This window comes from Calypte anna, chromosome 2 (assembly GCF_003957555.1).
Source record: "Calypte anna isolate BGI_N300 chromosome 2, bCalAnn1_v1.p, whole genome shotgun sequence".
NCBI classification, from domain to species: domain Eukaryota; kingdom Metazoa; phylum Chordata; class Aves; order Apodiformes; family Trochilidae; genus Calypte; species Calypte anna.
The window spans coordinates 19,156,549-19,178,704 of NC_044245.1; the positions used below are offsets into that span (position 1 = coordinate 19,156,549).

The 22,156-nt window shown below is 37.8% G+C and overlaps 1 protein-coding gene across 5 annotated transcripts in view; it reads right to left on the reverse strand.

Annotated features, from left to right (window-relative positions):
- Window positions 1-22,156, reverse strand: part of MLLT10 (MLLT10 histone lysine methyltransferase DOT1L cofactor) — a 125,855-nt gene that overhangs the window by 82,310 nt on the left and 21,389 nt on the right. For 4 of the 5 annotated variants that reach the window (XM_030444959.1, XM_030444958.1, XM_030444960.1 and 1 more), the window contains exon 4: window positions 12,555-12,609. The exons of the other annotated variant lie outside the window; for it this stretch is intronic. In XM_030444959.1, the coding sequence (XP_030300819.1) occupies window positions 12,555-12,609 (55 nt within the window). The remainder of the gene's footprint in view (window positions 1-12,554; window positions 12,610-22,156) is intronic. 5 annotated transcript variants of the gene reach the window in all.

Sequence of the window (22,156 nt, forward strand, 5' to 3'; positions counted from 1 at the left end):
AAAATCACAGGCTTGCTTACATGATTAGATAATCTAGCAAATTATTAGATTAGGTAAGGTCAATTATCATTGTGCAAATGCATCCTCTAATGAAAGAAGAAAATAAATACATGAATTAATAAAATAAATAAATAAATAAATAAGAACCACACTATACTGCCTCCCTAAAGACCTTCTGGAGTTTTGTTTTCATCTTGGATTTTCTCTTTTTAACTACTCTGCTGAATCTAAAGATTCTTGATATCTTCATCCAGCTGTACTCTGGCTCTTAAACTGACCTAAACCTAAAGTTCTACTTACTAAAGCACCAGCCTTTTTCTAGTTGTTTCCAGACAATTGGTGTCCTCCTCCCCATTTACTGAATTGGTCATTATAATTTGTACAGAAAATAAATGCACAAACCACTCCTAATAAGCATCATTCCCAATCAACATAACACCTCTCATTCAAGCATTAAACTGCAACTAAATACAGTATCTGTGCTGCTTCATCATTTTATTCACAAATACTTTGTAGAATTATTCCATACAGAAAAAGCATGAGACTAATTAAAGAACAGGGGAAAGTATAAACTGACAACTTGCATTGCTTTTAAACACACTTCCAACAGTAAAATTATTATTAACGCATAGACTGAAAAAAAACCTATAAAAATTGCAGTCCTTTTTGTCCTGACCTGTACTTGAAATATTTTCTGAGAGTAAGTGCTTAAAAGGACTTTTTCCTAAGACTTTAAAATTCCCCAAACCAAAGACATGTAACTAAAGATGGAAAAATAGAAGTTAATATGGTGTTAATGGCAAATATTTATCTTCAAATCTCAAAAAAAAAAAAAGTTAAATAGAAACACCATTCATCTAAGAAAGCCATTAAACCAGTAGAAAAGTGACATGAAATTTTGAAAAAAAAAAAAACAACAAACTTAGTCAGTTACTCATAAACAGATGGCAGAAGCTTTTACTTCAAACATAATTAAGCCTATACTCCCATTACATTTACTTGTCATAAAAAGCTATAATGGTAATATACAAAATATTCGAGACATTAAAAAATAAGCAAACCAACAACCAACTAAGCCAATTGAAATTTAGGTTAAGCAAAGAATTTTCACCACAAGAAAAGTTTCAGAAGTAACATTAACTGAACTCTACATCATTATCAAAAATAAAAAGCAAAACCAACCCACAAAACAATATAGCCAGAAATCTGCAAGCTGAATATATTCTGATTTACAAAATACAGAGCAAACAGCCAGGATAGTTATGGGCAACAGCCCACTTTTGTCTTTCATAACAAAACCAGTACCCTCATAATGAAAAAAATTAAGTACCACATCGCTAATACACTTTGTGTACCAGGGGCCAATAATTCCCCAGGGAACAGAGGACTAGGGACCTTTTCTATAGGCTTCCATCTGGCATCTTTAGACCCCAGATAACCTGACCTTCCTGAAAAATCACAACCTGCCAATTAAAAATTTAAACCAGAGGAGAGGTTGAAGCACCCTTATGTTACCAGCCTCGAATGCCCAAATCCTAAAAGAAGTCTGACTCCAGCACCAGCTCCTACCATGCCTCACAAGATCCCATACACAACTGCTTAAATGTTCTTTTGTCTAATATTTCAGTGGTGAAGAAATAAAAATTGTCAGAGAGCAACATCCAGTTCACCTTGAAGAGACAAAAGAGATTCAGCAGCTCTTCCTGCAAAACCACACCTACCTAACAAGTGTGGTTAAGAACTGGGTGCCTATATGTATTGTGGAATCTCCATCTTTGGACAACTCAAAGAAGTCTGTTGGCTCCTCCACAAAACTTGTCAACTTGAGAGGTCACAAAGATTCCATTTCACCACATAAGGACCAGATAGTAGCAGAGGAAAACAGCCAAGAAAGCCAACAGCCATCTTCTTTTGCCTAACCATCAAAAGTCCAGCTACTTTTGCTACTAAGAGAGAGCATGAAGGTAAGGGCACCTACCACCAAAGCAAGTGTGATAGCTGTCTCCTGTGTCTCATTGATGGAAGAAGGAGCAACTAGCATACGAGCAGGCTTTAATTCTAATGTTTTCTGCACTCCAAGAGTGTAACACACTCTGTGTGTTGCTGTGTAACACATTGAGAAAATGCCTCTCCTATCCTCTGCTGCCACTTCCTTCTGTTAAACAACGACTCTTAGGGCAAGCACAGAGATCAAAATCCCAACAGAACAAAGTATTTGTTTGCCATGTTCAAAATTGAGTGCTTTTGTCTACTTCTTACTGCCTACTATGTCTGCAGGGATACTGAAATACCCTAAAGAGACACCCATGCAAACTGTACATAGAGCTCACAGGAGAAGCATTTATAAGGATTTCTGCTATTTAAGACTACATTAAAATACACATTTTTCACTTAACTCCATATAAACCATAAAGACCATGATGTAAACTTTCTATTCAAATAATTTCCTGCACTATTCCTGGGCAAGTATCAAATTCATTAGCAACTATACATCTTTTCCCATTCTCCCAAAAAAAGAACCCCATCATTAAATCCAGTCCTTTTGAGCTTTCCCAATCACAGAATCACAGAAAGTTAGGGAAGGGACCTTGAAAGATCATCAAGTCCAACTCCCTGTCAGAGCAGGGTCACCTACAGCAGGTCACATAGGAACACACCCAGGTGGGTTTTGAGTGTCTCCAGAGGAGACTCCACACCTTCCCTGGGCAGCCGATGCCAGTGCTCTGTAATCCTCACAGTGAAAACATGTTTAGTGTGGAAAATACCACTGTAAAAGCATGTTTTAGACTTTAAATAAAAACCTCCAGTATCGCTGTTCTACACATTCAATAACATTTAAAACATTCTCACTTGTTTCTGTTGGAACTGAAGTTAGCTTTTTACCATTCCTTTTTACCCCACAAAAATAAAACCAGGATACTCTGGCTTTTCTTAAATATTCTCCAAACTCAGCCAGGAACTCATGCCATCTGTAAGATCACTTTTGTTCCAAATGAGGTTTTTTTAATCATCTGTTTAGACCACATTCTTAACTACTTAAGTCAGTGACAAGCTTCCATTCACTTCAGTTTAGCATGGTCTGCATTCAAACTGGCCACATATTTACCACTCGTTTTAATGTTACTTATAAAACTTACTGTAATTGCTAACAAACTCTTGCTATTGCCACAGAATTTCTTATACTCGATTTACTTTTGGTATCATCCCCCCTTTTAGAACAACTTTAACTGGGGGTGGGAGGTAAGGAGGTGTGGATGGGACAGACAAATGTTTTTGTAAATGAAGGTATTGCCATATTAGAAAATGGTCCTAAAAGTTTCCCTATCCTCAGATTTTTATTTTTCTTTTTTATTTTTTTCTTACTTAGCTTAATCTTTGAGTAAGGGGGCCAGTCTGAACATGTGCTTTCTTAATATTTTTACTAATTACAATGCCTGACTTGTTTATTTTAAGATAAACTTAGGCTTTAGCTTTTAAAAAAAAAAAATGTGGGAATCATAGAATCTTAGAATTGTTTGGGTTGAAAGAGACCTTAAGTATCAAGTTCCAAGCCCCCTGCATGAGCAGGGACACCTCCCACTAGACCACTGTTGCTCAAAGTCAGGCCTGGCCTTGAACACTTCCAGGGAGGGGAATCCAGAAATTCCCTGGGAAATCTGTTCCAGTGTTTCACCACCCTTATAGTGAAGACTTTCTTCCTAATGCCTAACCTAAATTTTCATGCCTTCCCCAGCTTTCTTGTAGGCCCCCTTCAGGTCCTGGAAGGCCACTATAAAGTCTCCTGGAATGTATTATAAGGATGCAAATCATCCACTGAGTGTGTTTGTTTCTGTGCATTCTTAGCAGAATTGCTTTCTCTGAAACTACTGAAAAAAACTACTGACAGCAAGCTACCTCTTTTGCTTTTAAGGATTCAGTTTTCTAGAAGAATCAATGCCTCCATCCAGAAGTTTTAAGATTTCATCAGTTTTTGGTTATTATTTATTAGCAACAGCTTACTGGTGACAGCTAAATTAAAATAAACATTTACTTCAACTGTGCTTTCAACTCGAGTAACTTTAGGAAATCCTGCTTAGATTTCAAAAGTATAGTTAATACACTTTTCTTTGAAAAGATCTCAGGAAACAGCTTCAACCAACACTAAAACAACATCAAAACCACGTATAAACCAACTCCAAGATATACTCTGATAACAACAATAATAATGAAAACAGTTTTCTCCTATATAAGAAATTGGAATTTCAACCTGAAAAGCCTTCAGAGACTAAAAACATATTATGGAACTTCCAGCTTCTCCTTTGAGTCCTTTTTTACTTTGATTTATCCTTCAGAAATATATATTACTGAGTTGTGCTGTTATTTACATCTCGTTCTGGCATACAAAATGGCCAATTACCAGCAGAGAACCTATCCAGATTTTCATCTTTTGCTGAGATCTTTTTTTCAGGTGCCTAACTTTTTAACTCTTTGACAACTTTACAGGACATACTTAGCAGGTATAATTTGAATATACATTATTAATTAACACTCAAAGAGTAAAGAACCTCAGGCTCCAAAATCCTAACTGAAATTAAATGTCACCTCAATGCAACAGAGAACAGATAGTCCTTAACAGTTTCACCATCTGCAAACAAAACACTGCTGCCAAAAGAGAACTCTAACTAGAAGGAAACTCTAACAAAGCAATCTAAAATTAACAATGAAAAGCAAGGAAGATAAGCAATGTACTATACATTATCCATCTAGCTAATTTTTTGCCTTTACAACACAGTTTGTGTTGAAAACTTGATTCACAAGCACTTTCACTGTAAATAAATTCACAGTGCTTCTAAATCATCTTCCAGTGCAAATTTTGAAGCCTTGTTTTTATCATTTTTTCTTTCATAATAAAATAACAGCAACAGAGTTGCAATCCATCTTATCTTCCAAATCAAAGACAGTCCACCTATAGCTTGGAAATGAACAGACACACAGTAGACACTACACTGGTGCTCCATCCCATAACCAGTGTTGAAGATACGCTGCAAAACAGTAACAGACTGGAGAGACCAGAATCACACTCACACCTAGATCCAGTCACAGTCCCACAGGAAAGCCTTGGGGTGTCATCACCATCCCCTAACTGTGCACAAATTCCAGAGTAAAAATTGTTTATGTATTCTGTGTAAATTCCTAAATGATTCTCACCACTTCTTTATTTCTCACTAATTCTTTATAAATACATCTCACTCCTTCTCTCAAGTAAATAACAATAGGACTAGAGGAATGACCTGAAATGGCACCAGAGGAGGTTTAGACTAGGTATTAGGAAGAATTTCTTTACTGAAAGAGTAGTCAGGCACTGGAATGGGCTGCCCAGGGAGGTGGTGGAGTCACCATCCCTAGAGGTATTCAAAAACTGTCAATGAGGCACTTCAGAACATGCTTTAGTGGGATGGTGATTGATTTCTTAGGGCGGGATGGTTAGATGCTTTGGTCTAAAAGGTCTTTTCCAACCATGACAATTCTGTGAAAGTATTCTTCCTAGATTTGAAAAAACTTTCTTTGTTGAAATGTTGGCATCTTACAAGGGTTGCTCCAGATTTTAATTTAAGGATACACTTCAATCCATTTCAACTGGGCTGTCACTAAAGGGGAAGATCTTGCCTTTTCAGTTTCACCTGTACATCACTGCCCTTCCCCTGTAGTATCAGCTTGACATGCAGCAGGGCATTCACCTGATTTGTAAGAGCAAAACAGAAGTTTACCTTCCAGTAAGATCAGTAAATAAGTTGATGCAATCCATACTGAAGCTGTATGATTACCAGACACAAAACCACCAGGTGAAGAAACACTCAGTCATGGGAAAACCATAATCCACTCCTTTCAGGAGAGGTCAATAGTTGTCCTGCATTTACATTAAATTCCTACCCTCAGTTTCCACAACCATCAGATCTGAGGACTGACCCCAAGACTCAGCTCTATCTCAATCTGAAAGGTGAATCCAGTAAAGATGTACTTAAGACCCTTATTGCTACTGTTTGCCAGAGGGTAACATTAAGTACTATTTTAGACCATTAGTTAAGCCTTCATTAAGGCATTCCATACTCCTTTGTTTTGACTCTGATCTTCCTTTTCTGTAAAGACAATAAAACTTAAGAGAAAAGAAATCTGTCAGCTTAAGCTATTGTCTTTTCCTTACCCTAGTATACAGAGGTTTAGAGTTTGCTAGAACTACTGCAGTATTATTCACAATACTGCTTGATCCACTCTTTTTGAAGTTGGGTAAAAAAAATGCTCACACTAACCACCAGACATAGAATGAAGATACAATATAAATAAATAAATGTCTATGAAGAAAATACTTCATTCTACAGAGTCTTACACTAGAATTTCACCAAACTCCATCAAAGTTTATTCCTAAACTACAGAATCAGTACATAAGAAAATTTCACTATAGACCATCATGTATTAGGACAACAAACTGTTTGGTTTTGAAACTGCTTACAGATTACATTCTTACTGGTCCACTGAGTAAGCTAATAGCTTTAGTAACTTTATCTGTCACCCTATGCTATGGCATTAACAAGTCTCTTCCTCCTACCTCAAGAAATCCTTTTATACAACAAAAGGAAGAAGTAGCATACGTACTTAATTCTCTAAAAAAAACCGTCCTAGTTATAAATTATTACTGGCAATATAAATAATAAATATACAATTTAAATTATATGGTATTATGTGTGTTCCTTTTAATGAAACATTTTAAATTGTTTATCAATTGTAATGCCTTTCCCAGTTTAAATAAAAGAACTGCAAAAACAAAATAAGCAAAAACCCCACATATACGAACTCTTATAAATCTGCATAAAAAGACATTAGTATTTGTAGGTCAGCACTTCCTGAAAAGTGCATATGCCCAAACACATACCTATGACATTATACCATCCACACTGGTACATTAATACCAAGAAAACCCATCAGAACTGTAAACATGAGGGCATGAGGGTGAGTTGCTTACTCTAATAAGAACAACAGCAACAGGAAAAGCTAGCATATGATGTTTTTATAGACTTGGGAGCTCCCCAAGCTAACTCAGGGGATGGGAAGAGGGCCTGGAGGATGACATAAAACCACTGCATTGTTAGTTTGCCTTTCCCTAAGCAGCTGCAAAGAATTCTTGGTGAAAAGTCACACAAAGAATGCTGTTACACAGCATTCCTTATCATCATCCAGTGGAATCAGATTTCAAAGTAACAACTTTTACAGCAAAATCAAGCCTTCTAGGCTTACAGAAAATTGTGGGCAAAGAATACTGTAAGAAAACTATTTAAATGGGAGATGCAAAATATTAGATGCAACTGAATAATTTACTTAAAAACAGACTGTGTACTCAGTATTATGAGAAGATAAAAGAATCGGGATTCCAAAGCTGTAATAATCAGTTCAAATGGTCATGAGTTTATTTCCTCCTCACTGTCAAATGGAATTGCAACAGTTAAGGAAACATCACTGAATTGAAGAGCTTCCAAACTGTCAGTCTTCAATTCTCAAGTATCTTTAAACAAATGCTCACTTGTTGCTCTTCTCTTTTTCAAAAAAAATATCTGTTTATATTTGTCCAATTACTAACCTAACACAGAGTACAAAACTAAAGAATCTCTTTCAATAGCCTTCTTATACATAAGGCAGCAAATCAATAAGCAATTCATACACATATCAGTTTTTCTCATTTTAGAAAAACTTCTATATTCTGTCACATGTTTCTCTAGAGTGGTGCCTCCAAATGAACACAAATACTAAAGTTAGCAAGGAATTCTGTCATTAAATATACTAAAACAGTTCCTTTCACAGCTCAATCCTACTTTTCTACTTTCAGTATCAGTGAAAAATGAATGAATCAGTAACTAACCTAACAGAATTTATATTACTGCAGTCTCTGAACACTGAAAAAGTCCTAATGTTTATTTAGAAACAAATTTCACAAAGTCCATACATAGGAAAGTCTATTTTCTGTTCACAGAACCTAACCATAGCTGTAAGTCCAAGATATTGAGCAGCCAAAATACTAAAACATATACAATTTCTGACTATTACCCTGATCATAATCATCCAATGTTTTGCTACTGTCAACAAATTCATTACAAATAATGTTCAGCTAAATACAATCAGCTCTTAATAATCCTCAGCACAGATAACCCAGTGACAGACAAGCCACACCATGGCTATTAGTCCAGGCTACACTCTGCTTAATGCAATTGCATTGTTTCCAAGGTCTATCCAAGTGCCAGAGCAGAATGATCATTTTCACAGTGTGAAGAGACTGAACAAACATGTGCAAACAGACTTGAGCTGCTGCTGCTCAGGGTTAGTTCAGGTCTCTGACAATGGAAAGCACAGGAAGGACCACTGAGGCAGATTAGGATGTCTCCCACCCAAATCCAGTAAGAATTCTCTCCAGGTTCACTACAGATTCTGATTACAGCGACAGCAGCCACCACCACTAAGCCAAGAATCTGTGTTCTCTCCAGAGTACTAAAGTTTACAAGCAACAAAATGCCATTTCAACTTGGTTCTTCACATAAACTCTTCAGTTCTTCCAGATTCAGACACGCTAGCAACCTGGTGAAGAATCATCTGGATTAATTTCCATCTCTAAATGAACCATTTCCACAACACTGTCTAGAAACCACTTCACTAGTACAGTCACTATTATTAGGTATAACTGAACTTCCACATCACATTCTACCTCCAGTAACCCAAATAGTGATGAGTTAACTATGACTGTAAAAATAATAAAGTAGTCAAATATGTAAATTACCCATGTCTTCAGTTTTCCAAGCAAATGTAGGAAAAAGTACACTCAATTTTAACAATATTTTTCAGGCAAAAGCCTTGCTAAAATCAATACTTTTGTTCCAATCTCTGGATCTGTCCTATTTCAGGGTAGTATGAAAATTTAGGCTTATCAGAATATTCTTCAATCAATGAGAAAATTTGCATGAAAAAATGGTGGCCCATAAGTACATCAGTAGTCTGTGTTAGGGAACCTTAAACCATACTGCAATCATTTTTCAATCTAGAGATTCCATGGCATCAGATACAGCAGATTTGCTTCTCTAAAATTTCAAATTCAGCTCTGGTAAGGATTATGTACCATTTGGAAGACATATAGAGGGGAAAGAGGATGGGCAGTTTTCTGTACAAGGAATGCCCAGTGATTCTGGGCTCCTTCATCCTGAAAAGGAGACAAAAGTTGAATATAGGAGTACAGAGGGCTATAAAGCCAGAGAGGTACTGAAAAGCTGAACACAGTGTAACTGCTCATTGTCATTTCTGTCACTTGGCCAATGCCCAGTGTCATCAAATAAAGCTGTGAAGTAACAAGTTCAAAACAAACCAGGTACCTCTTGACACACTGTACAGATGAACTGCAACATGCCTTGCCACACTAAACTTTATACAGAAATGGACACATTGGTAGTGTAATGGACTCCTGTTGCACAGAACACACAAAAAAAGCCCAAAACATTTCTGGTTCATTAAGTCCCAAAATATAAATACTTGTAGGCTAGGAAAGCATTCAGAAAGGCATGCAAGAACTTTCCCAAGAATCCAGCTCGTATTGATAAAGAGAGCAGGACAAATGTTGTTTGGCCCCCACGATATGCTCCTCTCCCCTTACTATCTCAGGCTTGCACTCTTCAGTTCTGTACAAGGCCCATGATAGTACTGCTCCAAGAATGCTGTATTTATGGTATCACTGAAAAGTACAAGGCCATATTTGCCACAGATGATACTGGAAAACCCAACACTACCTCTTAGCAACTGTACTGATAAGCTCAACTACGGTACAGGAGATGTCTACAACCATAAATATAAAACCTGAAAAGCAAATCTAAAGAACTGCTGATCTCCAGAAAGTAGTATTAGCAGTAAAAGGCCAGTAAGAGGAGAGAAAGAGGAAGAATGTACACAAGGAACCTCACACCAAAGGGAGGCAGGCTGGTAGAGGGACCAAACAAAAACAAACACCAAAATACAACACACCAGAACAACCACACCATACACCACCATTACTATTTTCTATTCAGTCAGTAATAGACTAGATTACTTAGCAATATCTATCTTTTAGTGTCCCAGAGTTTTTTAAAGGCAAGATAACACCATCATGTAAGAGGTATAAGATCAGGCTGCTCCCAGTTACAGCCAATGTAGATGCTGCTGCTAAAAGAACAGTCTTGGACATCCCCCTGTCCCAGTATTAGCACAGTCAGCTGGTCAGTGAACTGCTTTCATGTGGTTGAAATGTATGTAGGGGCAGGGATGGAGGAAGCAATGCAGGGTAAGGACTGTCCCTCCAGTAACAGTGTCTTACTGCATGTTAAGAAAATCATGGAAGCCTGCAGTGAAAGTTCACAAGACAGAAAAAACACTAAGAAGAAAACACAGTATCTTCCGCATTCAAAACACATTTGCTACAATTACTAAAAAGCAAATATCCAGAAGACTGTTCTAACACACACACACAAAAAAAAAAAAAAACAAAAAAAACACAACCACACTACAAGCAACAAACCCTATGTATGGAAGTAACAGACCAAGTGTTAGCTCAGCTATCTGCATACTCAAAACAAAAAATGCATTGGTTTTCTGGCTACAAAATGAAGTTACTTGTTGCCAGAAGGCAGAAAGAAGCGTAACTTTTTATCACTGACATAAAATCAGTAATTTCTTCTCTTGTTCTGAAAAGCTGAGACAATGTAGTTATTTTTACTCAGGACTCTGTAATTACAGATTTCTAAAGCTGGATCCTTATAAAGTTTTATTAGACATGTTTGTTTCAACATTTTTCAGGAATACCTGCATCTTTTTATCATCTCCCTTCACAACAAATGTAACAGCATTTTAAAAAAATCCAAGTATTAGCCTACAGTAAATCTACTTTTACACCAGCATGCACATTACATGACCTTCAACAACATTTCCGTAAGTCAAACTCTTCTGGCACAAACCCTTGTTAGGCAACTCTTTGAAATGAAAACTTAAGGTAAAAAAATGTAGATTCCTGAAATGCAACACCAGTCAGAGCTCATTTTTTCCAAATGTTCACATCCTTCTGACAAGATGTTATTCAATGGACATTTAGTCCAGAAGGTAGAATTTACTGTATTTAACACCATGGACAAGTTCTAATACTGAGGAGGCAAGGACATTTCCAGAAGGTGAAGTACAAATTCTAAAGACTTCTCTGCTATGAAATTCACACTGTGATGCTTTCACTGATTAAAATAGCTGGTTATGGAACAGTGAAACATCTTTACTATTCAAACTTAAATAATTTAAATCTTATATAGTAACAAAATTTCATACAAATATTCATAATCACAATTAATACAGCTATAAGAGCGATCACGAGCAGGATGCCTGGATCTTCAATGCAGGATGTCAAAATGGTTTCAAGTTTATGCAAAGAAAAAGTTACAAAATTACCACAAGGAATAGCAAGGCATTCCCAAACACTACTGTAAGTATAGAAACAGAAAACACTTCAGCTACTTCACACTTCACAAATCTTACTGTGTATTTCAAGAGGTTTGATGCTTTCTAATTACTTATTTCCTAAAAAAAGCAAGTGTCCAGCTGACATTTCTGAAGACACAATTTCAACACTTCCCTGTATCAACCTGAGATGAAGAATAGTTTTAAGATTTAAGTACTGGGCTGGCACTTAAGACTATAGCTTCACCGTCATATAGACCACACAGACCCAATGGAATCTCCCAAAAGAACATCCAGTAACATCAGCAGATAAGCAGACACTAGAACATGAACACTACAGCATACCGTGTACATTGCAGCCAAAGTGTAGACAACAGAAAGAGGAGAGCAGCCCAAACACAAACGGGCTCTGTGCTCCTCCAACTGAAACAGCAAAGCTGCATCAGCACTAAGCTAAGATACAGAGTATCTTACATCTTACATCTGCAGCATAAAATCTCAAGAATACAACTTGCATAGACCGCCCAAATGAAATCCAGAGGCCTGATCATACTTCCTCCTCTCAGAAGAAAAAGAGCTCAGTATCAAAATGACCAGGCTATTTACAGAGATGATGGACAGGAATTCACAGGTATCCAGTAAAGAGAAGAAGGAACTCCAGAAGTGATTGAAACATTAATTGAAATTTTTCACTCATACCACCCAGTTATTAATTTAAACATAATCAAGACAGGATATTCAGTGGAGACTTTCTCTAACAGATCTACTAGGCAGGAACAGAACTGATAATAACCTGGCAATTGAAATTAGAAAAATGTGAGGGACAGATAATCAGTACTGCAACTTCTTTGCTCTAACTTCGTTACAAAACCTATTAGTAAATGAGGTATCCTCTGAAAATGCACTCATGCATTCACTTTATCCTGAATAAAGAAAGGGTACTGTAAAATAGCTCTCTTTCCAAACAAGCCAGGACAGTTTTCATTTCTGTTTATGATCTCTTTAATACTTTTGCCACAGCCATATTTCCCTCATACAAAATAACAGAGTTCACAAAAAATAAGAATAAAACTTACCCCCATTATCTGTTCTCTTTAAAGCACCATCCTTATGAGGGCATAATTCACATCTCTAGGAAAAAAGCAAAATAAAAAAATAAAAAAACGGAATTATCAGATAATAGGAGCACTGAAAAAGAAACCACACGTAATAAAAGTGTTAGTTGACATTACAGAAGCAACCACTCTTTATAAGTGAATTTGTGTGTTTTCCCTTAACCTTTAAGTGAATATTAATGTTAGTTAACCAAGTTCTGTCCTTCAGAAACTATCATATATATTAAAATTACCTTCAGTTCTACCTCCAGGCTTTTATTCCTGGATTCCAAACCCTGGAATTCTGGAGACAAGCCTCAAAAAATTATAGCAGGGGTTAGACCTGCTTGATAAGAAATTTGGGCATAGCCTAAAGACACCCTACCATATTTCCTTCTCCTAGGATCTCTGTAGTCACCAAGGTGGTCAGTCACAAAAAGGTGCCATGGATATATTGGCACAGATGCATATACCACAGTTGACTTCACAGTATCTGCTGACTCTCACTTACTCGGAGAGACCAAACCAAATCTTGCTTTCTGTCTCAGAAAAAGGAGGTCAGAAGTCAAATCACCCTTGCAATTCGACTGATCCTTGAAATTCTCCCGCATGTCTGGAAACATGCAGTTTGAAGGATAAAAACAGTAAAACCTTTCTGTTATTGCTACCCCTCTCAAGTTCATCTCTGAAGTCTTAGGGCAGTGTGAATCAATTCCAAACCAGTTCAGAGACTACAGAATGCGTGTCAAAGCAGTTCCATTTCCACTTCAATTGCCCCAAACAACATGCAATAGAACACCATTATATATATTATATGAGATCTTATACCTAGGAATCATCTTATTAAAACCTTCATGATTTCCCAAATTTAGGACAACTCAAACTAACAGGCCTTTTAAGAAATTATGAAGTCTGATGATCAGACGCAAAAAAGAACACATCCTTCAAATGGAGAGGGACAGCTGGCATCAGTACAGATCTTCTCTGTGTTACCTGAACAGTACAATTCTCCATTACCAGCTAACTAGAAATTCTGCAGATAAAGGATCCTATCATGCTTGAAGTGCCTAAGAAAAAGATTGTACAGAATTATTTAAGGAATCAGAAATTCCATTCCTAAAATTCACAGAGCTTGTAGAGAGACATTGTCAACCAGGTGCCTTGAGTTGCCAAAGAGTGGGTGTGAGTCCACCTGTGCCTGATTAGGACAGGCCCCTATTGGGCATGAGCAAGACCAGGGGGCCAATAAAGATGGGACACACACCCACAGAAGGCACCTCAGCTCACTCTGGTGCGAGGCATGGAGAGGCCAGCAGCTCGTCGAGCCTCTGGAGCAAGAAAGGCTCTTCCCGCTAGACTTCTACGCTGGAAGCACTGTGTGGTGGCTGGAGTCCTGGAAGAGACCAGCAGCTCGTTGAGCTTCAGGAGCAAGAATGGCTCCTCCCGCTATAGAGCTGAAGTATATCTTGATGACTACTTGTTCCATTTAACCAGTAAGAAAGTTGGTATTAGCAGCAAAGAGGCTACCACAAAGGGTAGAATAGAAAAGTTATTATATATTATATACTTTTATTAGTTTTGCTCAGTACACTGGTATAGAGAGCTGCACACAGGAAGAAGAATCTTTAGAATTGCTCCTTTTCTGCACTCATCCCTCCTTTACATTCACCTACTAAAATGATCAGCAGTTTATTGAAACACAGTATTAAGCTTATGGTGAACCACAACCTGCCTGCAGACTGAGAGGATTAAAGTTTTGGGGTTTTTTTTTTAAGTCAAGATTTTAAGGACTTCCTTGAAACTGAAATTAACTGATCAGTTCATTTTAAACAAAGTCATACATATACCATATGTACTTCAGCTGCCTCGTAACACTCCAGCTTTCCAGACATGAAATACTGGGTGCTGAGAGATGCTCAGCAGCAGCAGGTTCATTTCAGTAAATTCCCCATACACTCAACCAGATTATCAAAGCAAGAAGCCCTGAATATATTGATGGTGATGGTGAAATTAATTTTGTTCTCGCACCAAAGCTGCAAGCTGGCAACTTAAGGCCAGTGAGCAGAGATGATGAATCTCCCACTGAGACAAGGGAAGCTGCTAACATAGCCCCACCTCTGCAAGCCTGTGGAATTTTGAAATACATTTTCACTAGTGGCAAAACCAGTTTTGGAGGTTCTCTTTTTCCCTCCACCACTCCCTCAGCTGCCTACCCAACTAAGGTTGCACCCTAACCAAACCAGTAAAATGGTGTGAAAAGAACTTCTTCTTATCAGCATTTTTAATTTAGGTCATATCACTCATGCAATTTAAGCATAACCCCACAATTGGTTGCATGAGTAAAACTGAAGGCAGGGACCCATAGCACTGCAGAATTAATAAAGAATTAGAAAACTTCTTGAGCAAACTTTACCACGAAATAATTATCACAGGACACCAAGAGGCAAAGAACTGAGCCAGTCCTTTATGCAGAAGAGTTAAGCATGTTCCATTCAGTCCCTTCAGAGCTCAGTTTCACAGGTTTCTTGTCTCCTGTCTCTAACAAGACTCAAGTCTATTAGATCATTCCTCACTACTCCTCTGCAGCTCTGGCAGAGAAGATGCAATACAGAAAACTGAAGTGCAGGAGGGAGCTTTGACAGCTGAAGAAAATTTGAGTGCAGGAGTTCTGCAGAATACCCTCCCAGTGGAAGGGAGCAATATGCCTGCACTTGGATTTCATGAGGCTGAAGCTGAGCAGCTGTGCAGAGATACTTGCACTCTCATGACACAGAGCACTTCTGGTGCCAGGAATTCTGGCTACACTCTTCTATAAAGTAGATCCTAATAAGTTAATGTAACACGGAACCACCCTTTCCACTTCAGCCTCTAAATTACAAGCCTAACTCCTTCCCAGCCTCTTAGAATTTCAGATTCTGCCACCCATTTCTGCTCTCTGAAGTTTCAGCATGTGCCACTCAGTAACAGCAGTAGTTCTAGCAGGTGGGAACAGTGTGCCTCATACCTTCAGACTTTTTTTTTTTTTTAAATCTAATGTTGTATTTGTAGTTGTAAAATCTTATGGCAATATAGCATTTTAAAAAAAGTGATAGTTTCAGCTGAGAATTTGAGAAAACTATGAAAAAAAACACCTAGGTACTTTCAAAATGCTTAAATGCGTGCAGCTACATAGGATTCTGTAGGAGAAAGGAAAGGATATAAATGCATGTCTATGTATCTCAGTAATCCAGTTACTTATTATTTCTTATTTGGGTGGTTTTGTCCTCATGGAACTCCTCCTTCCTCTGTTTAAGTGAACAGCAACAGCTGAATCTCCCTACTAAATGCCAAATCCCATACAACTTGTAAATGGAATAAAGCTTTGATTTCTGCTACACGGTAGAAGGAATAATCTGGCCATTTGTACAGATGGTCAGACAATCTTCAATATTTGAGCACAAAGACTATGTCAAGGCTCTCTTCTCCAGTCGTGTCTTCAAAGTCTTAGCTCTGGCAAAAGATTTCTGACACAGATTTATTGTCTGAGCATTCAAAAACATCATGGGTATTAAACAAGCTGGGGAGGACATGACATCCACAAGGTATTACAGCTGAATAGCACTAGTCCTATGAAAGAGAGAGGCACCTGTGCATGTGGAGGTGTAGGTACAACCAGATTTGAGGAAGAGGAGTGAAAAAGACAAATACTGGCTGAAGGAAGACTGAAGTTATAGCAAGTGACATTGTCCCTTCACCTCCTATCCTTTAGAATGTAACATGGAAATCTCATTCTTGCAGCTCTTCAGTGGAACAGACTAAGTTTGTGGACCTAGCTTCAGGTGAACTCGTAGCAGGAATTGCTTTGGAATTGCTTTAGTCTTCTGTAGAAGACTAAAATGAAACCAGTCTCAGAGCTGTGCAGCTAGAACAGTCTGACAGCATGACTGTCACAACTTGCATCTGAGCTCCATAAACAGCAAGCTGAGTAAGTGAAAGGACACTGGTCCTGTAACCTTAGCATCCAGGCAAACTGAGACTGCCTGGGTCTGATGAGAAACCCATTGCCCCCTGAGGACTTCAAAAAGTCACAGCAGAGACCTAAAGTGGTCAAAAGTATGGAAAAGTTGGGGGAAAAGTTTCCCCCATACCAAAGGGGAAAGAACCACATTTTCTCTGACACTATTAAAAAAGCAAAAATAAGTGAAATAAAAAACATGTAAAATACAAAAAAAGTAAAGCATGGACATGCCCACTATAGATAACCAACAGAGTTCCCAAGACTAGAAGATCAAAATAAGAGCAGTTAAGGAGGTAAATAAATCCATCTTCCTATACTGAATTAGTTACAGTCAAATCTGACACCACTGCCTATGGCACCAAGTTTTCTCCCCCAATTTTAGATAAAAGTGCCTCTTCATTTTACTCAGAATTAAAAGCTACTTTAACCCACAGTAGATAACATTAGACAAAACTAATTACTAGTCTTTTTAATTTACTTAACTCCAGCAATTTTTCAATTGGAAGTAGAAGAAAGGCACAGATAATCCAACAGACTATCTTACTTATATTGAAATTAAGAGAAAGACACGTAGCTGATAGGGAATACAAAGAGAGATGGGAATACTATATAAGTAGGAGAGCAGCATAGGGGAAAGGGACCTGGGGGTGCTGGTGGATGGCAGCATGACCCTGAGCCATCAATGTACCTTTGTGGCCAATGGCATCTGGGGGTGCATTAGAAGGGGGGTGGTTAGTGGGTCAAGAGAGGTTCTCCTCCCCCTCTATTCTACCCTGGTGAGGCCACATCTGGAATATTGTGTCCTGGGCCCCTCAGTTCCAGGACCGGGAACTGCTTGAAAGAGTCCAGTACAGAGCAACCAAGATGATGAAGGGAGTGGAACATCTCCTGTATGAGGAAAGACAGAGGGAGCTGGGGCTCTGCAGCTTGGAGGAAACTGAGGGGTGACCTCATCGATGTTTATAAGTATGGAATGAGTGAGTGCCAGGAGGACAGAGCCAAGCTTTTCTCAGGGGTGACTAATAATAGGACAAGGGGAAATGGTTATAAACCAGAGCATAGGAGGTTTCATATAAATATTAGGAAGATTTTTTTCACTATGAGGTCACTGTGACAGGGCACTGGCACAGGCTGCCCAGGAAGGTTGTGGAGTCTCCTTTTCTGTAGACACTCAAAGCCCACCTGGACGTGTTCCTGTGTGACCTGCTGTAGGTGACCCTGCTCTGGCAGGGGGGGATGGAGTCGATGATTTTTTGAGGTCCCTTCCAACCCCTAACTTTCTGTGAATCTGTGATATGGTTATATCACCAGGTAGTCATATTGATTTCTATCAGATATTTCAGCAGATGACAATCTGAGTTTCAAGAATTCTGCTCTGTAATTTAGCTGAGCTAAATAGCTGTCACAGCTCCAAGGTATTTTTAAAATCACCTTTTAACTACTTTGATAGAATTTTCTAATCAATGAGGATTACAATGTGAAAATAATTTGCTCAATATTTTGGTCTCCAGTATCAGGTTCTTGTCTTTTCATTTGACATACTTCACCAGTATTTTTTGATCTTATTGTATGATGTATGATTTTTGTCAATTTGCTGTGAACTTGGCTTTCTATTTTGAGTACCTATCTAGATTTGCCTTTACATTGTCATGTACTGACAAGGAATCACAATTATACAAGTGGCAGATGCACAAACCCAGCCCCACCTTTATTCCAGGAATTTAGTGTTGAAGGACTTTGTAGCCCTGTCTTAGTAGCCCATCTGATTTGGAGCAAGGCCCCAGATAATTTTTTAAAACTCTCTCTCTATATATAATAACTTATAGAAATAGCTTCTCTACAGAATGTATACATGCACACATAGTTATGTGTATATATGCATTATGTATATGTAAATAACACGAAGCAGAGATTTAAAAAATTCTATCTCAATATAAATATATATAAATATAAACTTTGCTCAAATTTTCAGCTTCTTTTTGACCAAAACTTAACCAGCTGTTCCCTGCTTCCTTTACTTGGCATAGACTGCTGAATTTTCCCCTGGGGAACCTGTTTTTCCACTTCTGATGGCTGTTTTTTGTCTTTCCTGCCGGAGGGAAGTGCCCATCCCTGGCAAGATGTTCAAAGACTGAATCAAGTCCTGGATATGTGGGGATCACTGGTTTTATATCTGAGACCACTTAGACTGCTGTAGGTGACCCTGCTCTGGCAGGGGGGACTGGACTAGATGATCTTTCAAGGTCTCTTCCAGTGCCTAACTTCCTACGATTCTATGAAAAAGAATACAGGGAATGTACCTTTGTTCTTCTTCTTCTCACCTGAATAATGACTGTCAACCAAGTAAAGTCCTGCAGTATTGAATTCCCCGCATTGCAATGAGGCAATAAACTCTATGTCTCAATATGACTTGTTAACTAAATAACAAAAAAAGATCTACAGAAGATTAAATAGACCACAGATCCTAAAAGTTAGCTAAGAAACCAAGCTGCAGTTCCAGTTTACTTTACTTCAGGTTCACTTTAAGCTAACATAATTGCACACTGCTGCCAAAAGATCATTGGTCATCCCCTGCTGTGTACTTTCTACTGCCTCCCTTGCTCTAGGAAGAGCATTCATTTGGCCATACAGAAATATTAATCAGCAAGCTAAAAATAAAATAAGTTTTTTTCAGCCACAAAATGTCTTTGAGCCATCTTTACGGATTGAAAAAAGTAACAAGAACTCATAAAGAGAGGAGGGCAAGGATACAACCACCCTGTTGAAGTGATGGCATCATCTGTGCTGGCTATGAGTATGGAATTACAACCAAAGGCTTTAAAAAAAAAAAAAAAAAAAAACCACAAACCACCACCCAACCAAAACACCATCAAACCCTTCATTGCCTATCACCCTCCCCACCCCCCAAAAAAAAAAAAAAAAAAAAAAAAAAAAAAAGAAAAAGAAACCACACCACACATGATCCAGACTTATTTAATTTTGGTAGTAATTTCAACATATTTCTTGGGCCCAGACCCAGATATATTTATTATGTCAATTTTTTTTTTTGGTACTACATTCATATAGTCCTATTTTTTTTAACAGGCATCAGCCATATACACAAACTGTTTAAATTATGTTTAAATTAGAGATTTGGTCTCTCCCAAGCTGTACTATTGTGCAGCATGAAACCTACACTTTCTGAGAAGTTTTTTTAACCAAAGTACATTTCAATCACAGAATTACTGCTTCATATTACTTGACAACAGCAATTGAACTGATTCAGTTAAAATAAATACAGCAGTATTTAAGTGAAAAGAGCAATTTTAATGTTTTACAATACATAACCCTTAAAACTTGCAAATAACAAAACAGAAAATTAAACAAAATTAGCACCAGAGTTCCTGAAACCTAACACCTAATCTCTTTCTATCCTTTCACCCACAGGAATTAAAACCTGACATACAAAATATTTTATTCTGCTGCTCCTGTTAATCATTAATTAAACAGCACCCTGGTTAAATCCATTTGGTTTTGTTGCAGGTTTTGGTTCACATTTTAGTGGGAAAAAATGGTGCACACACTCCAAACTCTTATGACTTTCTTACAATTAACCTAGAAAGAGAGAATTAGTGCATTTTGGTTTATACAGAAATACCCAGTAGCACGGCGTGCTGTGAAGTAGGTGTATTTGGAAGCAACTTCAGAAGTAAAGCACTAAAATGTCTTTTGCTTGGCAGCTAACTCAACACACTCCCCCCCAAAGAAGAGGGACAGATTGCAATAGTAAGCACAGCAGCTGATCAGAAGGCTTAGTTTCTAATCAATGGCTTTCCAACTGGCAGGCCCTGATGCCCTCAGCAACCTTATCTCCCATTCATCAGTAGCTGCAGAAGCCTGCATGCAGCACAGCTGATTGCTCCCAGGTATTCATCTCCCAAGTTCTGCAGTACAGATTTGTCAACCTTCACCACTATTCTACCCCATTTTGCCTCACCCTTGGGCATCAGCAGGAGACATACCAAAGCCAGCCCTAATATTCTATATGGTATCTAAGATAAACCTCCCTAATACTAGAGACTTCGATTATGCCTGTCTTACACACTACTACTTCACATAATACAAAACATCTAATGTGGTTTATAAATCATTGTTTAGAAGGATAAAGACATCCATACAGGTAGTTATGGCAGTTACTGTAAAACATTTTACACCCACAGGCACATACCCATTGTTGCAACAATTGTAAAAATTCTGGGGAAAAAATTGGATATCTACAAAATAGCTCTGGACATAAAGTTGATCACAAATCACTTCTAGAGTTCCAGTTGTGTCAATGTTGTCCATGCATCATCCTACCTATTTGTAATTAGCTGAAGTCTTTTGATCACTTTTTTGATTAAAAATTACCTTCTGTATTTTCAGACCTTAAAAACCTAAAAATACCCACCTTAAATATTTTTATAAAAAAAATAAAGAAAAAAAATTTTAAAAAAGCTTGCAGCCATGCAAGGATTTAAAGCAGAAGTCAGCAAGTAGCTAACTACACAATTTTTCAGCTATGTTATCTGAAAAGAAGCAAACTAAAGTTGATTCACACCAGACTTTAGTATTTATAAGCCACAGCGAAAGACCTGCAGGAATCAAAAGATCTTCTGCCACATTCAAGAATCCCCATCTGGCTGACACCACTAATAGAGCAAAAGAACACATTCTGTCAGTACTTCTCCTTGAAAGTGCTATGTTCTGCAACTTGACAACTTAAGAAATTAAGTCATCTCCATCTTCAAATAATCATTTCTTGATGCTGACAAATTTGCCAAATCTCTGCCCCATCTCTATTCAGTTATCTGTCCCAGGAGAAGGAGAGAACTTTTTTTAAAGCAGACAGTTGACAGGTAGAAGAAAAACAGACTGACTACCTAAAGCATTTCGAGGTTTATACCTGGATAAATTAGAGGCTTGACCTAGTTCTCTTTATCAAGACATCAGATAAAAATATATGCATGTTCAGTTAGCTCTGTCAAAAACATCTACTACAGTTAATAAATTTACAGACTCTGACAAGAAGATTAGAGGCACTCAACATGCAAATCAGCATTCTTTCAAGACCATCCAGTCAGTAGGTACTACAGGTAACATTTAGTCACACTTTTACTTGCTACATTTAAGGTAACTACAAGAGAGTTAATACAGAATACAACGTAACATAGTAATGACAGGCAGCATGTATCTAGAGCTGGCTACTCCAACTTGACAAGTCCAAAGTCATAAAACTCCCTCTATATATTTAAGGCTAGTAAGCCCTGCTAGTTGCAAGAATCGAAATTATAAACATCAGAAGGCTATGAGAAATACCTGTCATGTTTCACTAGATTTCCAACTAAACACCCAAGCTTTTCTTATTAGGCTGGAAGTGTGCTATTGACCCAATTCAATCTAGCTGAAGAAAACACAGCATACAGTGATTCACTTCAGTGTTCTGCAACATACCACAGCTGTACCCTAAAAATTCTTAGCTGCAAAATGCTATAATGTATTTTAAGGCCCCTTGCGGATAAGTTAGTTACTTCAGAGATTACATCTAAAAATTATTTAACAGTCTAGC